Genomic DNA, 18,745 nt, shown 5'->3' with positions numbered 1-18,745 from the left:
TGGAGTGCCGGTGTCTGCAGTGTCTCCCGTCTCTCAGTCTTCCTTGAGAATGTGAGCAGGCGTGTGGCAGTGAGAGTCAGCAGCCCATTCCTGCTCTCATAGCACAAAGACAAGCATGTGGCACTTGACAGCCATGCCCGATGAGCGACGCAGGCTACCACAAGCCGCCGCAGCCCTGCCTTTTAAGATGTGGCCGAGGGGTCCCTGCCCTGAAAGGTGATACCCCGGCCTGCGCCACCGAGGCTCCTTGCGTCTTTTCTTTCCCCCCACTTGCGGGCTCCTGTCTGTCCTCGGCTGCTACTTTCCGTCACACTTTCTCCTCTGAGCAGGGGGACAAGCCTGTGTTGTATGTTATTAATACTATTGTTAACTGCACACTCAAGGCTGCCCCCCTGACTCAACTCATCATGTTACAGGTATATTGTGCACAACAGAGAAAATGCCAATCCTGCTTTATATAATACCATCTATAAATATCAGAGGGAATACCTTGGCCAATTATGGTTAGATGCAGGCTGTCATGATGTATCTGGCAACAGACTTAAAGGCTTTCTTCTCGGCCTAAAAGCAGGAGCTGAGTTTTGACTGTGGTGTTTTCTGAGATTAAATATTAAAAGAGAGATGATTTTTTTCTAGCAGCTTAATCTAAACATGAGTTGCCAATATGGAAGGGAGAAAAGTGAATGCTTACTTAAACTGCCACGCAGTTTTGTGTTTCTGTCAAACTGCCGGTCCAGTGCCTGTTGGGACAAATTGATGCGGCACAGCACCCTCTCCAGGCTTATTTCAGGGCAACGCTTTGGGACCTGTGCTTATCAACTGCTAGAAGAAAAAGCACAAAACTAAAAAAGTTAAAATCCTTAATTTCTATTCTTACTGGCAAACGTAAGGAAAAAAAAGTTACTGCAATACAAAGACAGGTGTTTTTATAGTAATTTTATTGTTGGATGCAATGTTAACATTGTGACTTTATTGTTTACTGTATGACGTGTAAGTACATCGTTGACTATATGTATTTTAATAAACAACAACAACAATTTGAATAAACAATAAACTGACTGAAGGGTGTGAGGATTTTGTTTTTGTTTTGGAATAAAGAGTGGGGCAGACGTTGGGTTAATACTGAACATGGCCATTAATGTGCTGCTCCAACAGCCTCCACTTGCCTCCTACAAGAGCATTTATTAATGTAAATTCAAGTTCCAATCTGCTGCGCTGGAAAACAGAAACCAGTGTTATCACATGCTTGGATCATGCACAGGACGTGTCAGGCAGACAGGTGCTGGACCGTCAAGGGCCCTGAAAGCCTCGGGTGTGTAAATGTCTTAATGTCTTTCGTATTTTACTCACAATATGTGCAGATGCAGATTATATCAGATTATATCAGATCTCCAGGCCCAGAAACAGACAAAGTACAGTGGGTGAGAGGAAGCCATGATATTTCTTTTCCCATGGGGCCACCTGGTGGGTCAATCTGGCCATGGCTGCCGAAGAAAGAATTATGTACATATCAAAAACTGAACAATAAACTTAGTACGTATATGTTAAGTGTAAATCAAATTAAAATGAATTGTTTGTAAATTTACTAAATTAAGAATGGGCCAGGGCCTTCATTTATTAACATTGTCAAAAGTAGTATGTATCTGAACCACCTCACATGTGAATCTATGAGAAAAAAGACTACTGTATTTTTCTTTTCTTTAATATTTCAAGTATAAAACATGTTTAGGGTGCATCAAAAGTGAATGTTGCACTCTTATGAATAATCGTTGCCCTTCTACCAACAAACCATATGACTTGAAATGACTATTTGCCAATGAGTTGAAATGAGAGTATTGGTGTTGACGTTCAGGGTGCAGGACATCGTGGATGACAGCACGGAGACACTGACTGAGTTACTGGCAGCTTGCCAAACTAAAATCTTTTAATTCACTTTAAAATATGCACGTGCTCACCTGTATGCTGTTAGTGGGTGTAACGGTGGCCTCCTACCTGCAGGGGCGCTGTTTCACGTCGTGTGACGTCTTTACTATAACTGCCACCCCGCGCGGAAGGAAACCCGCCATTGAAGCAACCTCACGCCGTGTGCGTTTCGTGAACGTGCACTCTATTAGTGAAAGAAAAGTGCAATTTTTTTTAAATCACATACCTGCCGTTGGTGTTTACCCTGAGGAATGGCGTACAGAGGACAAGGACAGAAGGTCCAGAAGGTTATGGTGCAGCCCATTGTATCCTTTTTACTGCAATAAACGACGACCGCTCGCTACAACAACTTAGCAGCAAGGCTAGGCTAACCTCTTCTCGTCATCTAGCTAATCATTCTTTTATTATGAGCGCGAACGAGGAGAGGGTTTTAACACCGCTGTGTAGGCTGTTAGAAAGACTTACTACAAGCCGCGTGTTGTGTGCTGATTTTAAATACGTTTTTTAACATTTGTTCTTTGAACTGCTTTCAAGCGGCCGCTGTAAGTTACCGAAGTTAGCATGTTAAACTGCATTCAACCATTGAGGCGTCTCTTACAGGCAAATTATGTAACTGTTACTGACATCACTGCTTCAAGTACTAGTTCAGCGTCCTAATGAAAATGAGTGAAAGTGGAGGCAGAATCTGTATTACCTCGATAATAAGATGTTTACATTGCAAAAGCTTTCTTCCTGTGTGGAAGTAACCCTTCACAGTAAACATATGCCGCTTGTATCTGTGTGTTTGAACATTGCATTTCCTTGACTCCGTGAATCAGAACCTAATTTTCAGGTATCTACAGAATGTAAGTATTTAGTTCAACCTTTTCCATCGTTTATTCTGACCAGTTGTGTGTGAATAAAATGGGATTCTCACATCTTTCCGATCTCATTCTCAGCGCTCACGGATCCAGGTCTGGTTGTATGAGCAGGTGAACATGCGGATAGAGGGCTGCATTATTGTAAGTTATCTTTTCACCATGTTTTCTGTTTTGTACTGAACTGGAATAAGAAATGTATTGTTTGGTTTATCACAGTTACTGTATTAACATGCGGCTAATGGACACTGTAGGGTAGCCATTGAAGTACAGTAAGTAGGCTGAACGGTCTGGAGAAGACTGACACTAAGTCTGTCTCTCAGTCATTTAATTTTGGCCTGTCATTAAGGTACCCATGGAATTAACTCGAGTCAGTGACAGCTGATATGAGCTGCAGCCAGCGAGGCTTGATCATCTCAACTGGAGAGAGTTACGGCTAAAAATGTGGCTGCTAGCTGAATGTTTTGTACAAGGAGCTTTGCTAATGAAACAGAGAGAGAGACAGAACCGATTTGTTTGTGTGCAAGTTCAGTGAATCTGTCATTCACACTATTACGCCCAAATCATTTTTAACATTTGCACACTCTAGTTTTCACTCGCATATGCTTGCCAAATGTTTGGATGTACACAGACTTATGAAAGGTTTGGTAGAACTCGACGGCCTAATTTATATTATAGGATATAAGAGGATGGGTTTCAATTTCACACCCCTCCAATCCATTTTTTTGTGTTCGTAAAGTACAAATCCATAGGTTTATATAATGTACTGTGCATCTGAAGACCATCAAATCACCTCATATTAGTCTGTTGGATGTCCAAATGATATGTTAACCACAGCATGCAGCAGTGAAGAAACCAGGAACATCCTGCAGTAGGAATGCTAATTTAGATTTTTTTTTTTTCTGACCGATAGTCGACCCTTGTCAACCGATCATTAACAGTTAACATTAAATGGTAAATGATCTCACTTATATAGCGCTTTTCAACCTTCATGGTTCCCAAAGTGCTTTACAGCTAAGTCTCATTCACTCACACTGATTGTCACCAAGCTGCCATGCAAGGTGCTGGTCTCCTCCGGGAACAACTTAGGGCTCAGTGTCTTGCTCAAGGACACTTCGACATGACGGGGGCAGCAGGGGATCAAAGCCAACCCGCTCTAACCAGCTTTACCTCCCGTGCAACAACCCAGCGAACGTCAATGTGTATTTTATTGTGAGTGTGTATCGGCGGCATGGGGGGGTGGGGGGGGGGGGGGGTGATGTGAACTATCGTACAAACGCACCAACGTGCTCCAAGTATCTTACCAAATTACCTCCTTTTTTTTTTTTTACTCAAAAGATGTTGGTTATTTAGAATCTGACTCTAGAAATTAATTTGTGTGTGATGGAACAAGAGAAATGCTTCAATCCAAGAATACATATCGGGCAAAATGCCCAAGAACCACTTGTACCAATAGACTTGTCCTTAAGCTGCACATACAAGTCTTTTAAGGGAACTTTTTGCTTTTTTAGATTTAATTGGCTGACACTGGCATGGCAGTTTGTACTCTCAGTTCTCTCTGCCATCTTACTCTGGGTCTTTCTGCAATGTCACTGTCCAGGGTGACATCGTCTGTTGCAGGTGACCTGGTAGCCTTTTGTTTAAGTTACACACCACCTAACTGCAACGTCCACAGTTCGATTCTAGCTGGGGACGTTTGTTGCATTTTATACCCCTCTTGATCTTTCTCCCTATGTTTCCTGTCTCTGCCTGCACTTAGAACTGTCAAATACAGGCGGAAATCCTCCTGTTTCACCTGAAACTGTAACATCACCTACAGTTTCATGTTCTGTCGTCCATTTCTGTGACAGTTGCATACCCTCAAATCTACGCCATGGACTGTTTGTTTTTAGCATGTAACAGCACTGCTCTCATAACACATTGTTGGCAGGTGTATTGGCATATTTTCTCATTGTTTTTGTCCCCAAATACAACTACTGGTGCAGCTAAATGTATTTATTTTATCATGTGCTGATTTGACTGACAGCTGTGGTGTGACGTTCTTGTTTTTACTCTTAGGTGACATGTTTATGAACAAAACATGCCCACAAACAGAGTGGGACAGGTGGCCTTACAGAGCAATTTTGGGGCATTGATTATGCAAATGATCAAATCTCAAAAAACGTGTGCCTCCTTATGAACAGGTGACATTTATCAAGTTGAAAGGATCCATTTTTGACCAATAAAAGTAAACCTCACACAAGAATATTAGAATATGGATTCAAGATACAAATCTATAAATGTTCTTGCATGAGGCTCATTGAAAATCATTTTTGGATCCCTCCCTCCCTCCCTTTTTTTTTTTTTTAGGGTTTTGATGAGTACATGAACCTGGTTCTAGATGATGCTGAGGAGGTCCACATGAAGACAAAGAACAGAAAGCCGCTGGGTAAGAGTAACCTACATTTTAGTAGTTGTTTTTTTATTAGCTTTGTCTCTGTTTAGCCTTGCTTGCTTTGCTTTAGCATTGATTTGTACACATGCGTACCAGCACACTTGACACTTTACATAAACAATTACTTGCCTCTATTGTGATGCTGCACAAATAGACCTTTTTATTACAGCAGCCATTTTGTCATGTCATTGCAGTAAAGGCACAGGTATAATTGATAACGACTACATTCCATTTAGATGAGGTGCAAGCTGGCTCCCGGGTAGGGCTTATGCATACATAGATACATGCACTGTGACAATAGATTAACTATCATCTGTAGCCAGCTTGATGGGCACTATATTGTCCAAAAGTGACCTGACACTTCGTATCTCTTTCCATCCATCATCCTGCTCTTCTGACCCACCTCCATTTGGATGTCTCTTTCTTCCTCCATTTGTCTCCCAGGGAGGATCATGTTGAAAGGAGACAACATTACCTTGCTGCAGAGTGTGTCTAACTAGGACAATGGAGACGCCTACAAATCTTACCTTGTTTTGTTTTTGCCAATTGGTGTTGTATGTTTGTGTTTATATAACATGAATATTGTAGTTGTTTCTTTCTACCACATGGTTCCATTTTGAGAATAAAGTTTTTTTTTTCTTACAGCTGTTGACTGTATTTGCAATTATTCCATGTATGTCTTCTGTCTCTGAGCTTCAGGTGTATTTGGATCATTTGGCTCCAGTGCCATCTAGTGGTACATAACACTATTGCAATGTTCTTAAGTAGGTCAAACTCTCAGCTCCAAGTGTTGTGAATCATGGAGAGAAGTGGTAGTGTACTTTTTGGTGAAGTGTCATGCAAGTCAAAAGGTTAAAGATAATCACTGCAAGACACGTTGAAGAAGAAATCGTGTGGAACACATGTCCAGATTGTGTATTCTCTATACATATACCCTGTGAGATATATCTATATATTTATTTATTTTGGAAACGGACAAACTGCTTTGGTGTCATCCCTCGTACAAAGTGGGTGGATCACACGGTTTTGGTTTTTGGGCTTTGTTTGAGAAAAGTAGCCTGGTGGTAGTGACATTGATGAACGTAATTACGTAGTAGTTCATTACGCACGCAACGTGTCCCTGTTCTGTTGACTGGGAAGCCCCTAGCGCGGAGCTGCCAACGCCCGGCGTAAAGACACAAACAGAGGATACGGTAAGGAAAACATGTATTTTTTTGTATTATTGGGCTATCGTAGTGGTCGGGTTTTAGTTTCAATGTTGTCAACATCATCTTGCTGTACATCTGTGGTGAGATACGCGGGTTGTAATTGTCAAATTAGATATCTCATTCAGCAACAGCATCCGCTAAGGTTAGCTCAGCCAGTTAGCTAGCAAGCCAATTGGGGAGTACAGTAACGTTAGTTAGTAAAGCAGACAGTCACTTAAAAGCATCGGACTGGCTAGTAAATAAACCTCTTAAGGCTCTGTAACAACCGTATTTCATGTCGAATTTATTGGTGATTTTAGTGTTGAGAATTTGACATTCCTTCGCCAGAAAAAGGTATAACTAGTTACTAGCTAGCGGTTAGCTGGTTTACGAGTTGAATAGGCGTAACGTTAATAAACGCTAGGTTAGGTTTTTTTTATAACGTTAATCTAAGCAGAGTCTCGGTTATAGTCGTACAGCGTTCCTTTATGTATGTGCTAGGGTAGTGTTAACAACACTGACTTGGTAAAAAGAGGGACAGCTAAGTTAGTTTATCGGTAGTTTAAACAGCCGACAGGAAATTAGGCCAGATTGAGGCCGGGGATGTGACCGAATACAACAGCTAATGCTAACTTGGTGTATCCAAGCTAACCGTAGCTTTTAGTGGTAATTTAGCCACCTCTCAGGTATGATGTTGAAATGTTTTTGTTGTGTTGTCAGCGATAGTTACACTTAAAGGCCGCTCGTAACAATGTTTTACACAACGTCGCATATTTAGACACGACATAAGCTGTAAGGACACTAGTGTAATAGAAAGTACATTTTTGAACAACTCGTCGTAAACCCCCCTCCAAGAAAATACTTTTGATTTATCTCTGACTTGGGGTCTGCCTGTGTCAATTTTCAAACGGGTAGATGTCCAAGGATTTCCCTCGTCAAGCCTGTGCCTGAGCGCATCGCTGAGTCTTTGTTTCAGACGAATTTGGAAGGAAGCTGTGACCAATCTTTGAGGATGTGTTGCTAAATCCGATGTAATGCCAGGCGCAACCTCGCAGAAGTGTTCCGTTTTCAATAGAAATGCACACTGCTCAGATCTAATGAGCTTATCAGAGTCTTTTAAGATATCTAGCTAGGTACAGTGTCTAGGACACATTATGTAGCCTTATGTTATGAGGAGACTGCCACATCTAACGGAGTTTCGGTAGCTTTCACTTCTAGTCTTTAAGATGGCCTGGCCTCAGAGTGCCTGCTGGCCTACAAACACAAATCGGTGGATTAAGTCTGGCGGCATTATTGCAGCTGCAGCTACCCTCTGTTGCCCATGGCCATCAGCTTACTGCAGCGTTTAGCTTAGTTTGTCAAATATTTCAGAATGATCCCCCTGTTAGAAGAGTTTTTTTCCCCCCAATCATTTATTGGTCCATGAAAACATTTTAGCCCTGCAGGGCAGGATGAGGAGTTCATACACTGTTGTATGGATGTAACAGTAATCACCGTGCAGTGAAACTAGCTGTTCTTTCACTGGCCAAAGTGCTAAAAGGATTCCTCCAGACAGTGGGTTCCCGAGGCACAGCCTTCATGGATCGTGTTGGAAAGTTGAGGATCACCCTAATACCAACCCTGTAAGGGCCTGGCTAAACTTTGGGGATCAAAATGATGCAGGACTCTCACATAAACAAATCAATCAGTCCATAGCAGCAGGGACGTAAACCCTCACTGCCTTTCTACACATGAACACAGGCAGTGGCCTTTATTGTGGCACACAAGCAAACTAAAGGTACCATGACCGGCAGTCAAACCTTGTGTCTCTGTGGAGGGTGGGGGTTTCACAGAATAGAATAGACCTTGTTGTGGAGAAGTCATAGTTATCATGTGTGAATTTAACCCTGTGCAGTGTGGGGCGCTAATGTTAAATAAACAGAATTTTAAGGTATTTAGAAAAGGAAAGACTCCCGCTGACCCTGAAAGAAAGCAGTTGTGTTGAAACTGCAGTCAAATAGTATACAGGTTGATCCCACCTACATTAGTTAACCTTTTACTGGTTGTATTTGAGACCTTCTTGACAGAAATGATCATTATTATTGGATGAAAAAATATGATATATCTCCCACGATTAATCAACAATTCGACTACTTTTTGGGAGTAGTTGACGACTACAAAAATGCAGCAGTCGTGAATGCCCTAGTGGAATGGGATGGAAACCTTATCATGAGCATTTATTATAGAGGGTACAGGGTTCTCAGGCAACTACTAGTGAGGTTAAGGTCCCTACAAAGGTCTCATTATAGTCACACAGCAGCTATCACACCAGTCTTCCATGTTTAACACAGTTAGTATGGAACTTAACCATAACAGCTTTATGTTGAGAAGCAAAAATCCTTGACTGTAACAGGTTAGGCCAGCAGTATCACGCATTCAGTGTCTGAGGGAAGTCATTTCCCATCATTGGCACGTGGAGGATGTTAATTTTGTGGATTTAACATAGTGAGCTTGTCTTAATATCCGAGTCTGTTTTGCAATGGATTGTTTCATTGACTGTGTGTTGTGGCATGCTCTAACCTCTTCACATCTGTGTTTTCCTTCTTAGGTGCACAGTTTAGTCTGCTGTTGGGGTAAGCTCTCGAGTCTTAAAGAAACGGGCCTTTAGTCAAGGTTGCCAGGTGTTGCCTCAGTCTGAGCTGCCTCCACCAGTGTGATCTGTTAGTTTGCCATTACCAGAAGTGACAAGGGGTTTCTTGATATAATAAAATTGTTGTCTTGTGGTTAATACAAAAAATGTTTTGGTCAGGAAATTGGGTTAATTATTGGCAAAGTAAGGTGTGGAAGAAATCCTTTTGGTAGCTAAATTTGTACTAGCAGCATTGGATCGTCATTTTAATAACTAGACCTAGTTTGATTACGTTGGAATAGGTTTGCAAATTTCGTGAATTTTCCCTAAGTAATTGTTGAGGCATCATGTCTTTTTCCTCCATAAAGCAAAGCCTCTGAGTTATTGCCTCTGCACGCTGCATCACTACAGCCGCTTCTAGCTAACACCGACATGATAGTTTGTTGGGAGGACGGTGTTCCTTTTCAGGTGGTACAATAGTGACGACGTACTGGAGCTCTATGTTGGAATAAGACCTTAAAGTAAAGAGCATGAAGTAGAGGGTCAGAAATGTCCCTTGGCTTCCTCTCTCATCTCTCTGCAGCAAGATATTGGGACAAATCAGATTACTCTATAGCAGGATGACACACACTCACACTGTTGACAAGATCTAAATTTCAGTTGTGTAATTGTGTGAAGTTATATAATCAGATTGTGTTTGGTCTGCTATTCCCACATCCAATATATAATATACAATATCAGAATCAGAATATAAAGGCCTCTCCAACATGATTGGAGCCCATTTTGCAAATTGATTAGTATGCTGAAGAAACCAGTAGCATTGTACTCCACGTGTTTCTGTAGGACATTCACCTGTGCTCTGTTCCCTTGTTAAACCATGTTCACACTGTAACATTTGGTGCCTGCAGCTTTGTCCCTCCTGCTTCCCTCAATGACACCCCCACCCCCACACAGTGGTGCAGAGCTCTGCAGTGGCTGGAGGAGAAGCAGGGGAATACTACTATCATATGGCAAAGAAAAGCTGCAAATGGTATCATTTGAGAAGCTGAAACCAGATAATTTTAGGCATTTTTTCTTTTGCATTTCTTTGCCAATGAATTGTCCATCAATTAATTAATTAACAATTAATTGATTGTTTTAGCCGTAGCTGAATCCCATTTGGCTGCTTCAGTTATGCTATATCCTGTCTGCTCACTGTCACACTATCAGGGACTACTGGGACACATGAATAGAACAGATCCATGGTTAATGTTATTACTAACACCTGTGCCTTTCCTATTATGATAAGTCGAACTGTTTGAAAGAGGCCCGTAAAGGGTTCTTGTAGGCATTGTTGTGCAACTAAACAGGTGACCTTTAATGGCCACGTTGCTGTTTTGATTCTGATGATCGCTTGGCCTTAGGCTCACTATTTCTTTGGTTGTAGTTTCTCTGTGTGCTACTGGTGCAGCCGTATAACTTACACACCCAAGTTTTCATAGATTTCAGTTTGAATGGTTGGGTCTATAAGCCCAAAAGAGTCCAACATCTGACTGCTATGGAGTAGTGCCATCATCACTTATACATTGTTTTAAGGGAACGCTCTTTACAGCCTCATTATGTGTAACTAACTGAGATAACAATTGGTGTTTGGTCCTATTCTGTGAGCTTGTTGAACTTGAAACATGCAGCATTGAACTTGACTGTCATGGGACAGTCCTTAACATGTTAAGAGCTTATTATTGTCAGTGCTTTATTATTTGTGCACATAGACTTATTTGCACATTTATACTGTGTCATGTGTTCTCCAGGTGTGGGTCTGTACCATCCCTCAATCCCTTAAATTAAAAAATCTAATTTGGACATCTGGACACTTCCATTGACCCTGTGGTTGATCTGGGAGGTCCAGTTAATAATCTCCCATAAACATCCCCATGTCAGGTAGATAATGACATTTTGACTCTGGCCCTGGGTCACCTCAATTTTCAGATTTAGGTCAGGCTCCAATGTTAGTTACGTTACAGTGCTTTCACCGACAGTTTGTCATTGACACGTAATGAAAATGCCTTCTGCTGTGGAGCTGTTCAAGGTCTCCCCCAGAAAATTGGTTTGCCCCCACCCCACACTCTCTTCTGCTTTTGTGTGTCCTGCTGACACTGTACAATACAGTACTAATTCAGACCTAATTAATCCACAAAGATTCAAGGCTGTAATGGATGCCAGTAGTGCCCAATGCCATCAACTAACTCTTGTATTTGTTTTATGTTCCAGATCTTGAATGAGTAGCAAAGACTGTAAAACGCAGCTATGCAGACCATCAAGTGTGTTGTAGTTGGGGACGGTGCTGTGGGTAAAACCTGCCTGCTCATCTCCTACACCACAAACAAGTTTCCCTCTGAATACGTACCTACGGTAAGTGTGTGGACGCCTGTTAGAGAGACAGACAGGCCTTATGTAAATCTGTGTTTGGTCTGTATTTTAGTCACCACATGCTGACAGTCGACGGATGCTGCCAATTCCCATCTGACCTAATATGTCCCACCTTTGTCGCTGTGATAGTGATGGAGTTACGTCAGTTAGTCGATTTCACAGAGTTTAGATTATTCTGGCTACCCTCTGTTAGCTTGCTGGATTTGCACAATTGCACAATTTACTAATATTTAAGAATGAGTTACTGTTATTACTTTCATTCTGAACAGTTCAACACAGAGTGTGAAGTTTGTCAGTGTCAGTTGTGAAAACATTAAATGTGTATTTTAATATGAATTCACTATTGAGCAAATGAGTGGCTAACCATTGGTTTTGGTCTGTGTGTTGTAGGTGTTTGATAACTATGCTGTGACTGTAATGATTGGAGGCGAGCCCTACACCCTGGGCTTGTTTGATACAGCAGGTATGCTACACTTGTTTAGTTCTGTTCATCAAGCCGTTGTCATGATATACCTTTTGCACTGAAGTGTTTGTATGACGTTGAATGGAAATCATCCACAGGCTAACTGTGTTTCGATGACAGTTTTAGGTGTGCCCTGTGGTTCAGGTGCTGGGCCTTGTTCTGCCAACAGAGACATCCCACTTTGTCCAGTGTGTTAATCCTGGTAACATGTTGGCCTGACTGTTAAACACGTTTGTATGTGGTCTCTCCAGGTCAGGAAGACTACGACAGGTTACGACCTCTGAGTTATCCCCAGACAGACGTGTTCCTTGTCTGTTTCTCCGTCGTGTCCCCCTCCTCCTTTGAAAACGTCAAAGAAAAGGCAAGTCTATCTGTTTTAGTAGAAAGATCTACTGCTACTACTGTCTCTGCCAGGGACCATGGTTAGACCATGAAGGTTGTTGATATGATAGTGGGAGCACTGAAATATTGCATGTGCAGTTCTTTTGACACATTTAAATGAAAGAACAGAAATGGCCAAAATTAGCTGACACAAATCACTTGAGTCCCCTCCGATCTACTGGCTTTTTATTGTCAAAGTGTTTTCTATTAGAGGCTATCTTTATTCCTCTTTCTAAAACGCTGAAACAAAGCTTTTCTAATATAAGTGGGTATCCACTACTAGGGCTGCACAATTAATCGAATATTAATCTCAATCACGATTTTGGCTTTATTAATTAAATGAACATGGTCGACTGCAATATTGACGTTTAAACTGCGTGCTCCGTTGATAGAGACTCTACATATCAAATCACGCACTTCCTAAACTAACAGCCAGACACCAGGGGCGATCTAAATGTTTTGGCTTCACTTTTCGGGTAGTCTCGCATAGCCAGACCCATCTCCACACTTTTTGGGGAGCTGTCATGCTGCTGTGCAACCTGCAGCGGCAGCCTGTGCAAAAATGTCCTGGAAGTTGCGGCTGCAGTCCAGAGTAGAAGAGTAAAATACAACCGAGAGCAGACGAGCAAACCAAAAGTCAAATGTCTGGACCAGGAGGCGAAGGGCTAGTTAAGCTAGCAAAGAGTGTGTGAGACTTGTGTCTGCGCCGCAAAAAGAATAACGTCACTAACGTTACCTCACTGAATCCCCGTCTTTGTCCAGCATCAACTCAGTCATCCATAACAGCGAGGCTGTACAGCGCGTCACTGTTCAAAGTTTTGGTACCATTTTATTTATATTTAGCTTCCAGAAGATGCACTGTGAATAGGGACCAGTCTTATTTTGATGCAAAGATTTGTACATTAGCAGGAATGTAGCACAACTGTTCATTTGTTTATTTGAATGTAGTACAATAAAAATATTTTGTCCCTAGAATCAGTGAATAGTCGTGATAAATAATTGTGATCTCAATATTGATCAAAATAATCATGATTATCAGTTTGGCCATAATTGTGCAGCCCTATCCACTACTGTACTCGGCAACTTGTCTGTCTGAGGCCGAAGGACAGAGGCTAAAAGAATCTTTGCATTATTTTCTGGTGGATCTGAACAGTCTGACCTTCTCTGACAGCTGATCTAGCTTGAGTTAGTGTGGGTACCACACTAATGAAAACCCAATGTTAGATGCAAGTGGCAGTGTGTTGACCGTTGCATAACCCTGTGTTTGTGTATCCAGTGGGTTCCAGAGATCACCCACCACTGTCCAAAGACCCCCTTCCTGCTAGTTGGGACTCAGATTGACTTGCGGGATGACCCATCCACTATAGAGAAGCTGGCCAAGAACAAGCAGAAGCCCATCACTCCGGAGACAGCCGAGAAGCTGGCTAGAGACCTCAAGGCTGTGAAGTATGTGGAGTGCTCAGCCCTCACGCAGGTAATATATATATGAATGCATACATTCACACACATATACACTCTTAAACACACAGATTCACAGCTCATGGCAAGAACTGAGGAAAAAGGAGGAAAGAGGAACATGCTGTGGTTGATGATTTGGTTTTGCATGCTGGTTTGGTTTCGGTGACTCTTCTAACTGGTGAGCTCAGTTGCTGCTGTCCATCAGATGTGTTTCTTGTGGCTTAAAAGCTTGCTCCAGACCAGCGTGTATCCTGGTTACAATTAAGCTGTGTTAGTGCTGGTGGAGAGAGCAGTGCAGGCTGTAAGTAGAGTGTGTGGTAGAATCTGTAACTCATCAGACTGGAGTCTTATAGGCTTCCTTGTAAGGAGTATCAGTTTCTACAAACCTCTCCAACACAAGGGTCCAGTGAGAGTGACGCTAATCTAGCCTGGGCCTTGAACAGGGATCTGTTCCTACACCCAGAGTAAAATGTGTACTCATAGTGTCTGTAATATCAGAATGGGCACAGTGCAGCTGTGGAGGACACTGACTGGGATTTGCAAATAAAAAATAAGATGTTAAGATATGAATAACTGACTGATGATGGCTTCAGTTCTCCTTTGGGAGGTAAATGACTTGAGCATTTTTGTTGGCTGGAGTTAATTTAACATTTTGAATGAGTATGGTATGTGATTAGATTCAACAAATTATATGCTATTAGTGGAAATGTTTTAATAGGACCAAAAGTAGGCAGCATGAATTAGTATTAGGTTTAATATTGTGTTGGCTGGTCTGATGAATTGTGAGTTTACGGGCTGTTAAGTCCTGACATAGTGTTGGAGACTGGAGGAGGGAAGGTGAGTCAGAGGAGAACAGAGGAGAACAGAGGAGCGTGGCCTCCCTCCCTCAAGGAGAGAACAATAGTGTTGATGGAGCTGAGGTGTAGCCCCCCCCCCCCCCCCCCCCCCCCCCGCTCTGCTCCTTCCTTCCTCCCCCTTCTCTCCTTGGCACAACTGTTGCATAGCTGCTGATGTCATTTCCTTTTTCCTGTGGGGGACTTCAGCACCCTCCCTCTCTCTACAGTAGAGTCTATCTCGGCACTGTCACACTTCACTCTTCACCTTTGTACACTGTGTTTCACTGTCCTCCTTTTTCTGCCATGTTCCTCCTCTCCCGTCTCTCTGTCTGTGTTTGCTCTGCTAACTGTTGTTCTCTTCCCTCTCCTGTCTTTATAGCGAGGGCTGAAGAATGTATTTGACGAAGCTATCCTAGCTGCCCTAGAGCCACCTGAGACGCAGAGAAAGAGGAAATGCTGTATATTTTAAACTCTGTGCCACTGCTCTCATCTCTTCCTCCTTGCTGTTATTCTCTCTCCTCCCCTCTCTCTATGTCTTTACATGTAGTGCTTTTGAAATCTACCCCAACATCTGACTAACCAATCCATCAGTCTGCTCCAGACCCCAACTACTACCCTGCATTGAGAGTGCATTACAATTATAGTTGTTTCATGGCCTGATTGACTGACTCCAGGCCTCTCTGCACTTCAACTTGTTGCCTTTTCCAATCTGTAACTGCTAACATATGGTTCATGTCATCAGAAATCTCTAATAATTAATGTCTTACAGAGGATGCAGGGTATCATTTGGGATGCAGGCATGGTGGCAGTGAGCCTTTCCCCTCTGTCCTGTAGTAGTTGATGTGGGGAGGGTTTAGACTGAAGCCAGGGCGGGGGCTTCACATGGCTCCACACAGTAAACAGAGCTTCCATTTCTAACGCTGATGTATTTTTTGTACTACCGTCTGATTAAACAGAAGTTGGAGTGTCACTATGGTTACATGTAGGGCTTTTATATATAGAGAGTGTTTGGCCATGTTGACAGCGGATCTGCTTTGCTGTCTGGCCCAACCTTCTCGATATACGACACTAATGTGCCACTAACTGTGGTGCACATCCTGCTGTCTTGGAAGCCCAGATAATAAAAAAGCTATAATTCTGTGAAATAACCTGTGAAATGAATTAATAAAGGACAAATGAACTTTCTCTCCTCTCTGTGGCTCCCTTCTTTCTCCAGTTCGTTGTCAGGGAAGACTGTAGGAGGTTTAGTGGACGGAGTTGAGCAATGCTGAGGGGCTTACTGGTTACTCAGAGCAGCTCTGGTAACTTCACATGACCCAACTCGTGGTGTAAGCAGCTCTGCTCAGGGCCAAATACAAAGAGAAAAGAAACACTTCACTTTCCAGTTGATTTGAATCTGAATAGCCGAGCCAGTGAAGTAAAAAAAAAAGAAAAAGAAAAGAAGAGGCTCCGATTCCTTCAGTTTTGTGTTGTAGCGTCGGGTTATGCTCCCTTTTTCCTCCACTTTCTTGTTTGACTTACCTTTGATTTCAGCTGCACTTTACACCCAAACACGCATGTGAATTGTGTTGTTGACACTGATCTGGCTCACACAACTAACTGGAATCACTGCATTTATAGGGAAACATTGAGTTGTTGGCGGCAGATCTGATTTGTTGATATTCTTTGTCCCTTGCAGCTCTCTCACATCCCTCTGTTTCTTCTGGCGCTCCACTAAATTAAGTTCAATGCTGCTTTTTGTTTTCACGCGGTTGTTTTTCCTGTGTTTAAGCTGTTGCTCTGTTTCCCTTTTGACCTTTTTATTTGTGTGTGTTTGCGTTGCCCCCTCATTGAGCCTGTGTGTTTGTTTGTGTTCACAGAAAGGCCTAAAGAATGTGTTTGATGAGGCGATATTGGCTGCATTGGAGCCCCCAGAGCCCAAGAAGAAACGCAAATGTGTGCTGCTATGAGAGGCTGCTACCTTTTCAAAGCACTCACACATAACACATACATACATCTTAAATACATACACACACCCCTGCCCCCACACCCCCTTCCCTTGCTCTGCTAAGGCTGGTTGACAGCACTGTCCTCTACAGGGAAGACTAGAAAGTCAGCCGCCTACCAAGTTTCAGATAATTGTCTGCAATAATAAGAAGCTTCACCCCCAAGACTGAGTCTGGGACAGAAGATCCACCTAACCTAGCCGACAGGCCGCTGTGGGCTTCGGGTAGAGTGGCAAGGCCTGGGACACGGATCCAGGCATCAAGCTTACACAAGTACAACTCATTCTGTCGAGCTTTTGATAGGTTGATTTAAGTGTTGTGGCCTAATAAATTTTTAGATGCCCAGCCATTTAGTTGTCCTCGGCCAATGTAAAGGTTTCCTGGACATAAGCCCCGCCCCAGCCCCTCCCAGCTGCCTGATTGGTGGCTGCTCATGCTGCTGGTCCCGTCCCGTCCCCTCTGTTGACGAGCACACTCATCGCCCGGTCCCTACGTTCTTTCTCAGCACTACCAGAAGAAATGCTAAAAGAGTAGTGTTGCTTTGTTTTTGTTTGCCAACACCCCTTTTCTCCTCACACACGACAAGTCTGAGATATTTATTCCATGTTCCAGATTGACTGGCTCTTAACCACTAAGGAGACTGTAGGTCTGACAGGACTCGCTAATTCTCCACACAGCTGAATGAGTAAATATTGCCATCTAGTATCCTGTCCTCTCAGTGTGGACTAACAGTGCAGAGTCGCAGTCCATTTGGAGTGAGGTAATCACTTGAAGAGCTAAAGGCATCCAGTAGTAACGGGTCCACTAGTAGACCACAGGAATTGGCCTTTTTAGATGCAGGGAACTTAAACAGTGTTAGCAGAACAAGCGGTGTGTTCTTCATGCGTGTCCAGGGACCAAGGGAGGGGAAAGCAGGGCACTTGTACACTTGGAACGGGTACAACAGACATCCGTCTAAAGTTTTTTTTAATATTTAGACAGCTGATCAATGAATGGGTCAGAGTGTGGTGCCTTCCTGCAGTGTGATCATCAGGCTGCGCGTCTGAGATGTGAAGGGCTGTGGTCTGTTGCACCCGTTCAAACTGTGCGGTACTGCGTGTAGCTGAACCTTGGTCTCTGTTCTAAACGATAGGTTTAACAGATGTAATTATAATGTAAGCTGGCACACAATGTTGATGTAGGCTCCAGGTGTTTTTACCAAATTTTTTTTTCTTCTTCATTATTTCTGGTTGTGTTTTTTATTTTATTTTATATATATAAATATATAAAAAAAAAGGTTACTTTCACTCCTTTTACATTTAGGGGTCGGAACTCATCTGAACTCTTACCTGCCAGTTTATACCAAGAAAACCTCTCATTGGTTAAGTTTAATACAACCTCCAATGGCAGAGAGACTGTTTGGTAAAGATTATTTGTGATTGGTTGGTTCTTGTTTTTCTTAACTGGTGGCTTAGAGTCCGGTCGATGTCCAGCCCGAGTCAGTATAATTATTATAACCTGTTGTTGTTTTGGTGCAAAACCAAATGCTTTGTCTGAAGTCTTTGTTCTTTGTATATGCATTCTTTTCAAAAATATTAAACTTATACCTTAATTGCCTTTACCTCTTTTCCTTTGCCATTCTTTTTTTATTGTGACTGATGAGCAGTACAATAACCTACTCACCACCAGACTCTGTGGTCCCACTGACTGTGGGAAGTACATTTTTTTCGTCCTCCAACTAAACAGCTTCTCTACCATAGCTTTCAACAACACACAAAGGTAAAACCCCTCATATTGGTGGACCTAGCATGCCAAGTGTGTACATATATGTTTGTCAGGTGATATAAGTGGGATTGGGGTTGTGCTGTGTTTTTGTGGCAGGTTATATTTATTGAGCAGTACACATCCAGCCTCTCTGCAGTTCAGCCAGCAGGAGGTGCTGTTAACCATTTTTAACATGGCTTTGTTACAAAGACTTGGATGGGGGGTGGGCTGCATGATGGGAATTGTAGAATCCAGCATTCATGGAACGTGACCCATTGATTATTCTTCTGGATACAACATACAGGGATGAGTTTGAACCCCCATTCAAAATGAAACGAACAGATGAATATTAAACAGGATCAAGCCTACAGGAGTCTGAAGCATGCATGTACAGGGTGTCGCCATAATCCAAAACAGAACGGAACAAGGTTTTTTTTCTTGCTGCAGAAGGAAAGCATTTC

General features: G+C 42.6%; 2 protein-coding genes across 3 annotated transcripts; both read left to right on the top strand.

Annotated features, from left to right (window-relative positions):
• Positions 1-2,073: 2,073 nt before the first annotated feature.
• On the top strand, positions 2,074-5,858 carry snrpe (small nuclear ribonucleoprotein polypeptide E). Its single transcript, XM_070902903.1, has 5 exons — positions 2,074-2,228; positions 2,742-2,768; positions 2,862-2,924; positions 5,130-5,208; positions 5,659-5,858. Exons 1-5 carry the CDS (start codon positions 2,175-2,177, stop codon positions 5,712-5,714), a joined length of 279 nt encoding a protein of 92 aa, XP_070759004.1. The 5' UTR covers positions 2,074-2,174; the 3' UTR covers positions 5,715-5,858.
• Positions 5,859-6,355: 497 nt separating this feature from the next.
• On the top strand, positions 6,356-18,141 carry LOC139282977 (cell division control protein 42 homolog). Of its 2 annotated transcripts, none has more exons than XM_070902905.1 (6): positions 6,356-6,407; positions 11,260-11,400; positions 11,809-11,881; positions 12,133-12,242; positions 13,539-13,736; positions 16,416-18,141. In XM_070902905.1, exons 2-6 carry the CDS (start codon positions 11,296-11,298, stop codon positions 16,503-16,505), a joined length of 576 nt encoding a protein of 191 aa, XP_070759006.1. In that variant the 5' UTR covers positions 6,356-6,407; positions 11,260-11,295; the 3' UTR covers positions 16,506-18,141. The 2 variants fall into 2 exon arrangements, with proteins under 2 accessions (XP_070759006.1, XP_070759007.1); XM_070902906.1 differs by lacking the exon at positions 16,416-18,141 and adding an exon at positions 14,936-15,025.
• Positions 18,142-18,745: the final 604 nt, after the last annotated feature.

Source organism: Enoplosus armatus, chromosome 3, assembly GCF_043641665.1.
Source record: "Enoplosus armatus isolate fEnoArm2 chromosome 3, fEnoArm2.hap1, whole genome shotgun sequence".
Taxonomy (NCBI): Eukaryota; Metazoa; Chordata; class Actinopteri; order Centrarchiformes; family Enoplosidae; genus Enoplosus; species Enoplosus armatus.
The sequence above is the reverse complement of the archived record's forward strand: the minus strand, read 5'-3'. Positions and strand labels throughout refer to the sequence as shown.

Excerpts from the sequence above, each read along its gene's own strand:
- LOC139282977 (XM_070902905.1), top strand. The coding sequence starts at position 11,296 with ATGCAGACCATCAAGTGTGTTGTAGTTGGGGACGGTGCTGTGGGTAAA. Across the intron at positions 11,401-11,808 it reads CCTCTGAATACGTACCTACG|GTGTTTGATAACTATGCTGT; the intron begins GTAAGTGTGTGG and ends TGTGTGTTGTAG. Across the intron at positions 12,243-13,538 it reads TTGAAAACGTCAAAGAAAAG|TGGGTTCCAGAGATCACCCA; the intron begins GCAAGTCTATCT and ends TTGTGTATCCAG.
- snrpe (XM_070902903.1), top strand. The coding sequence starts at position 2,175 with ATGGCGTACAGAGGACAAGGACAGAAGGTCCAGAAGGTTATGGTGCAG. Across the intron at positions 2,769-2,861 it reads TTTTCAGGTATCTACAGAAT|CGCTCACGGATCCAGGTCTG; the intron begins GTAAGTATTTAG and ends TCTCATTCTCAG. Across the intron at positions 2,925-5,129 it reads GGATAGAGGGCTGCATTATT|GGTTTTGATGAGTACATGAA; the intron begins GTAAGTTATCTT and ends TTTTTTTTTTAG.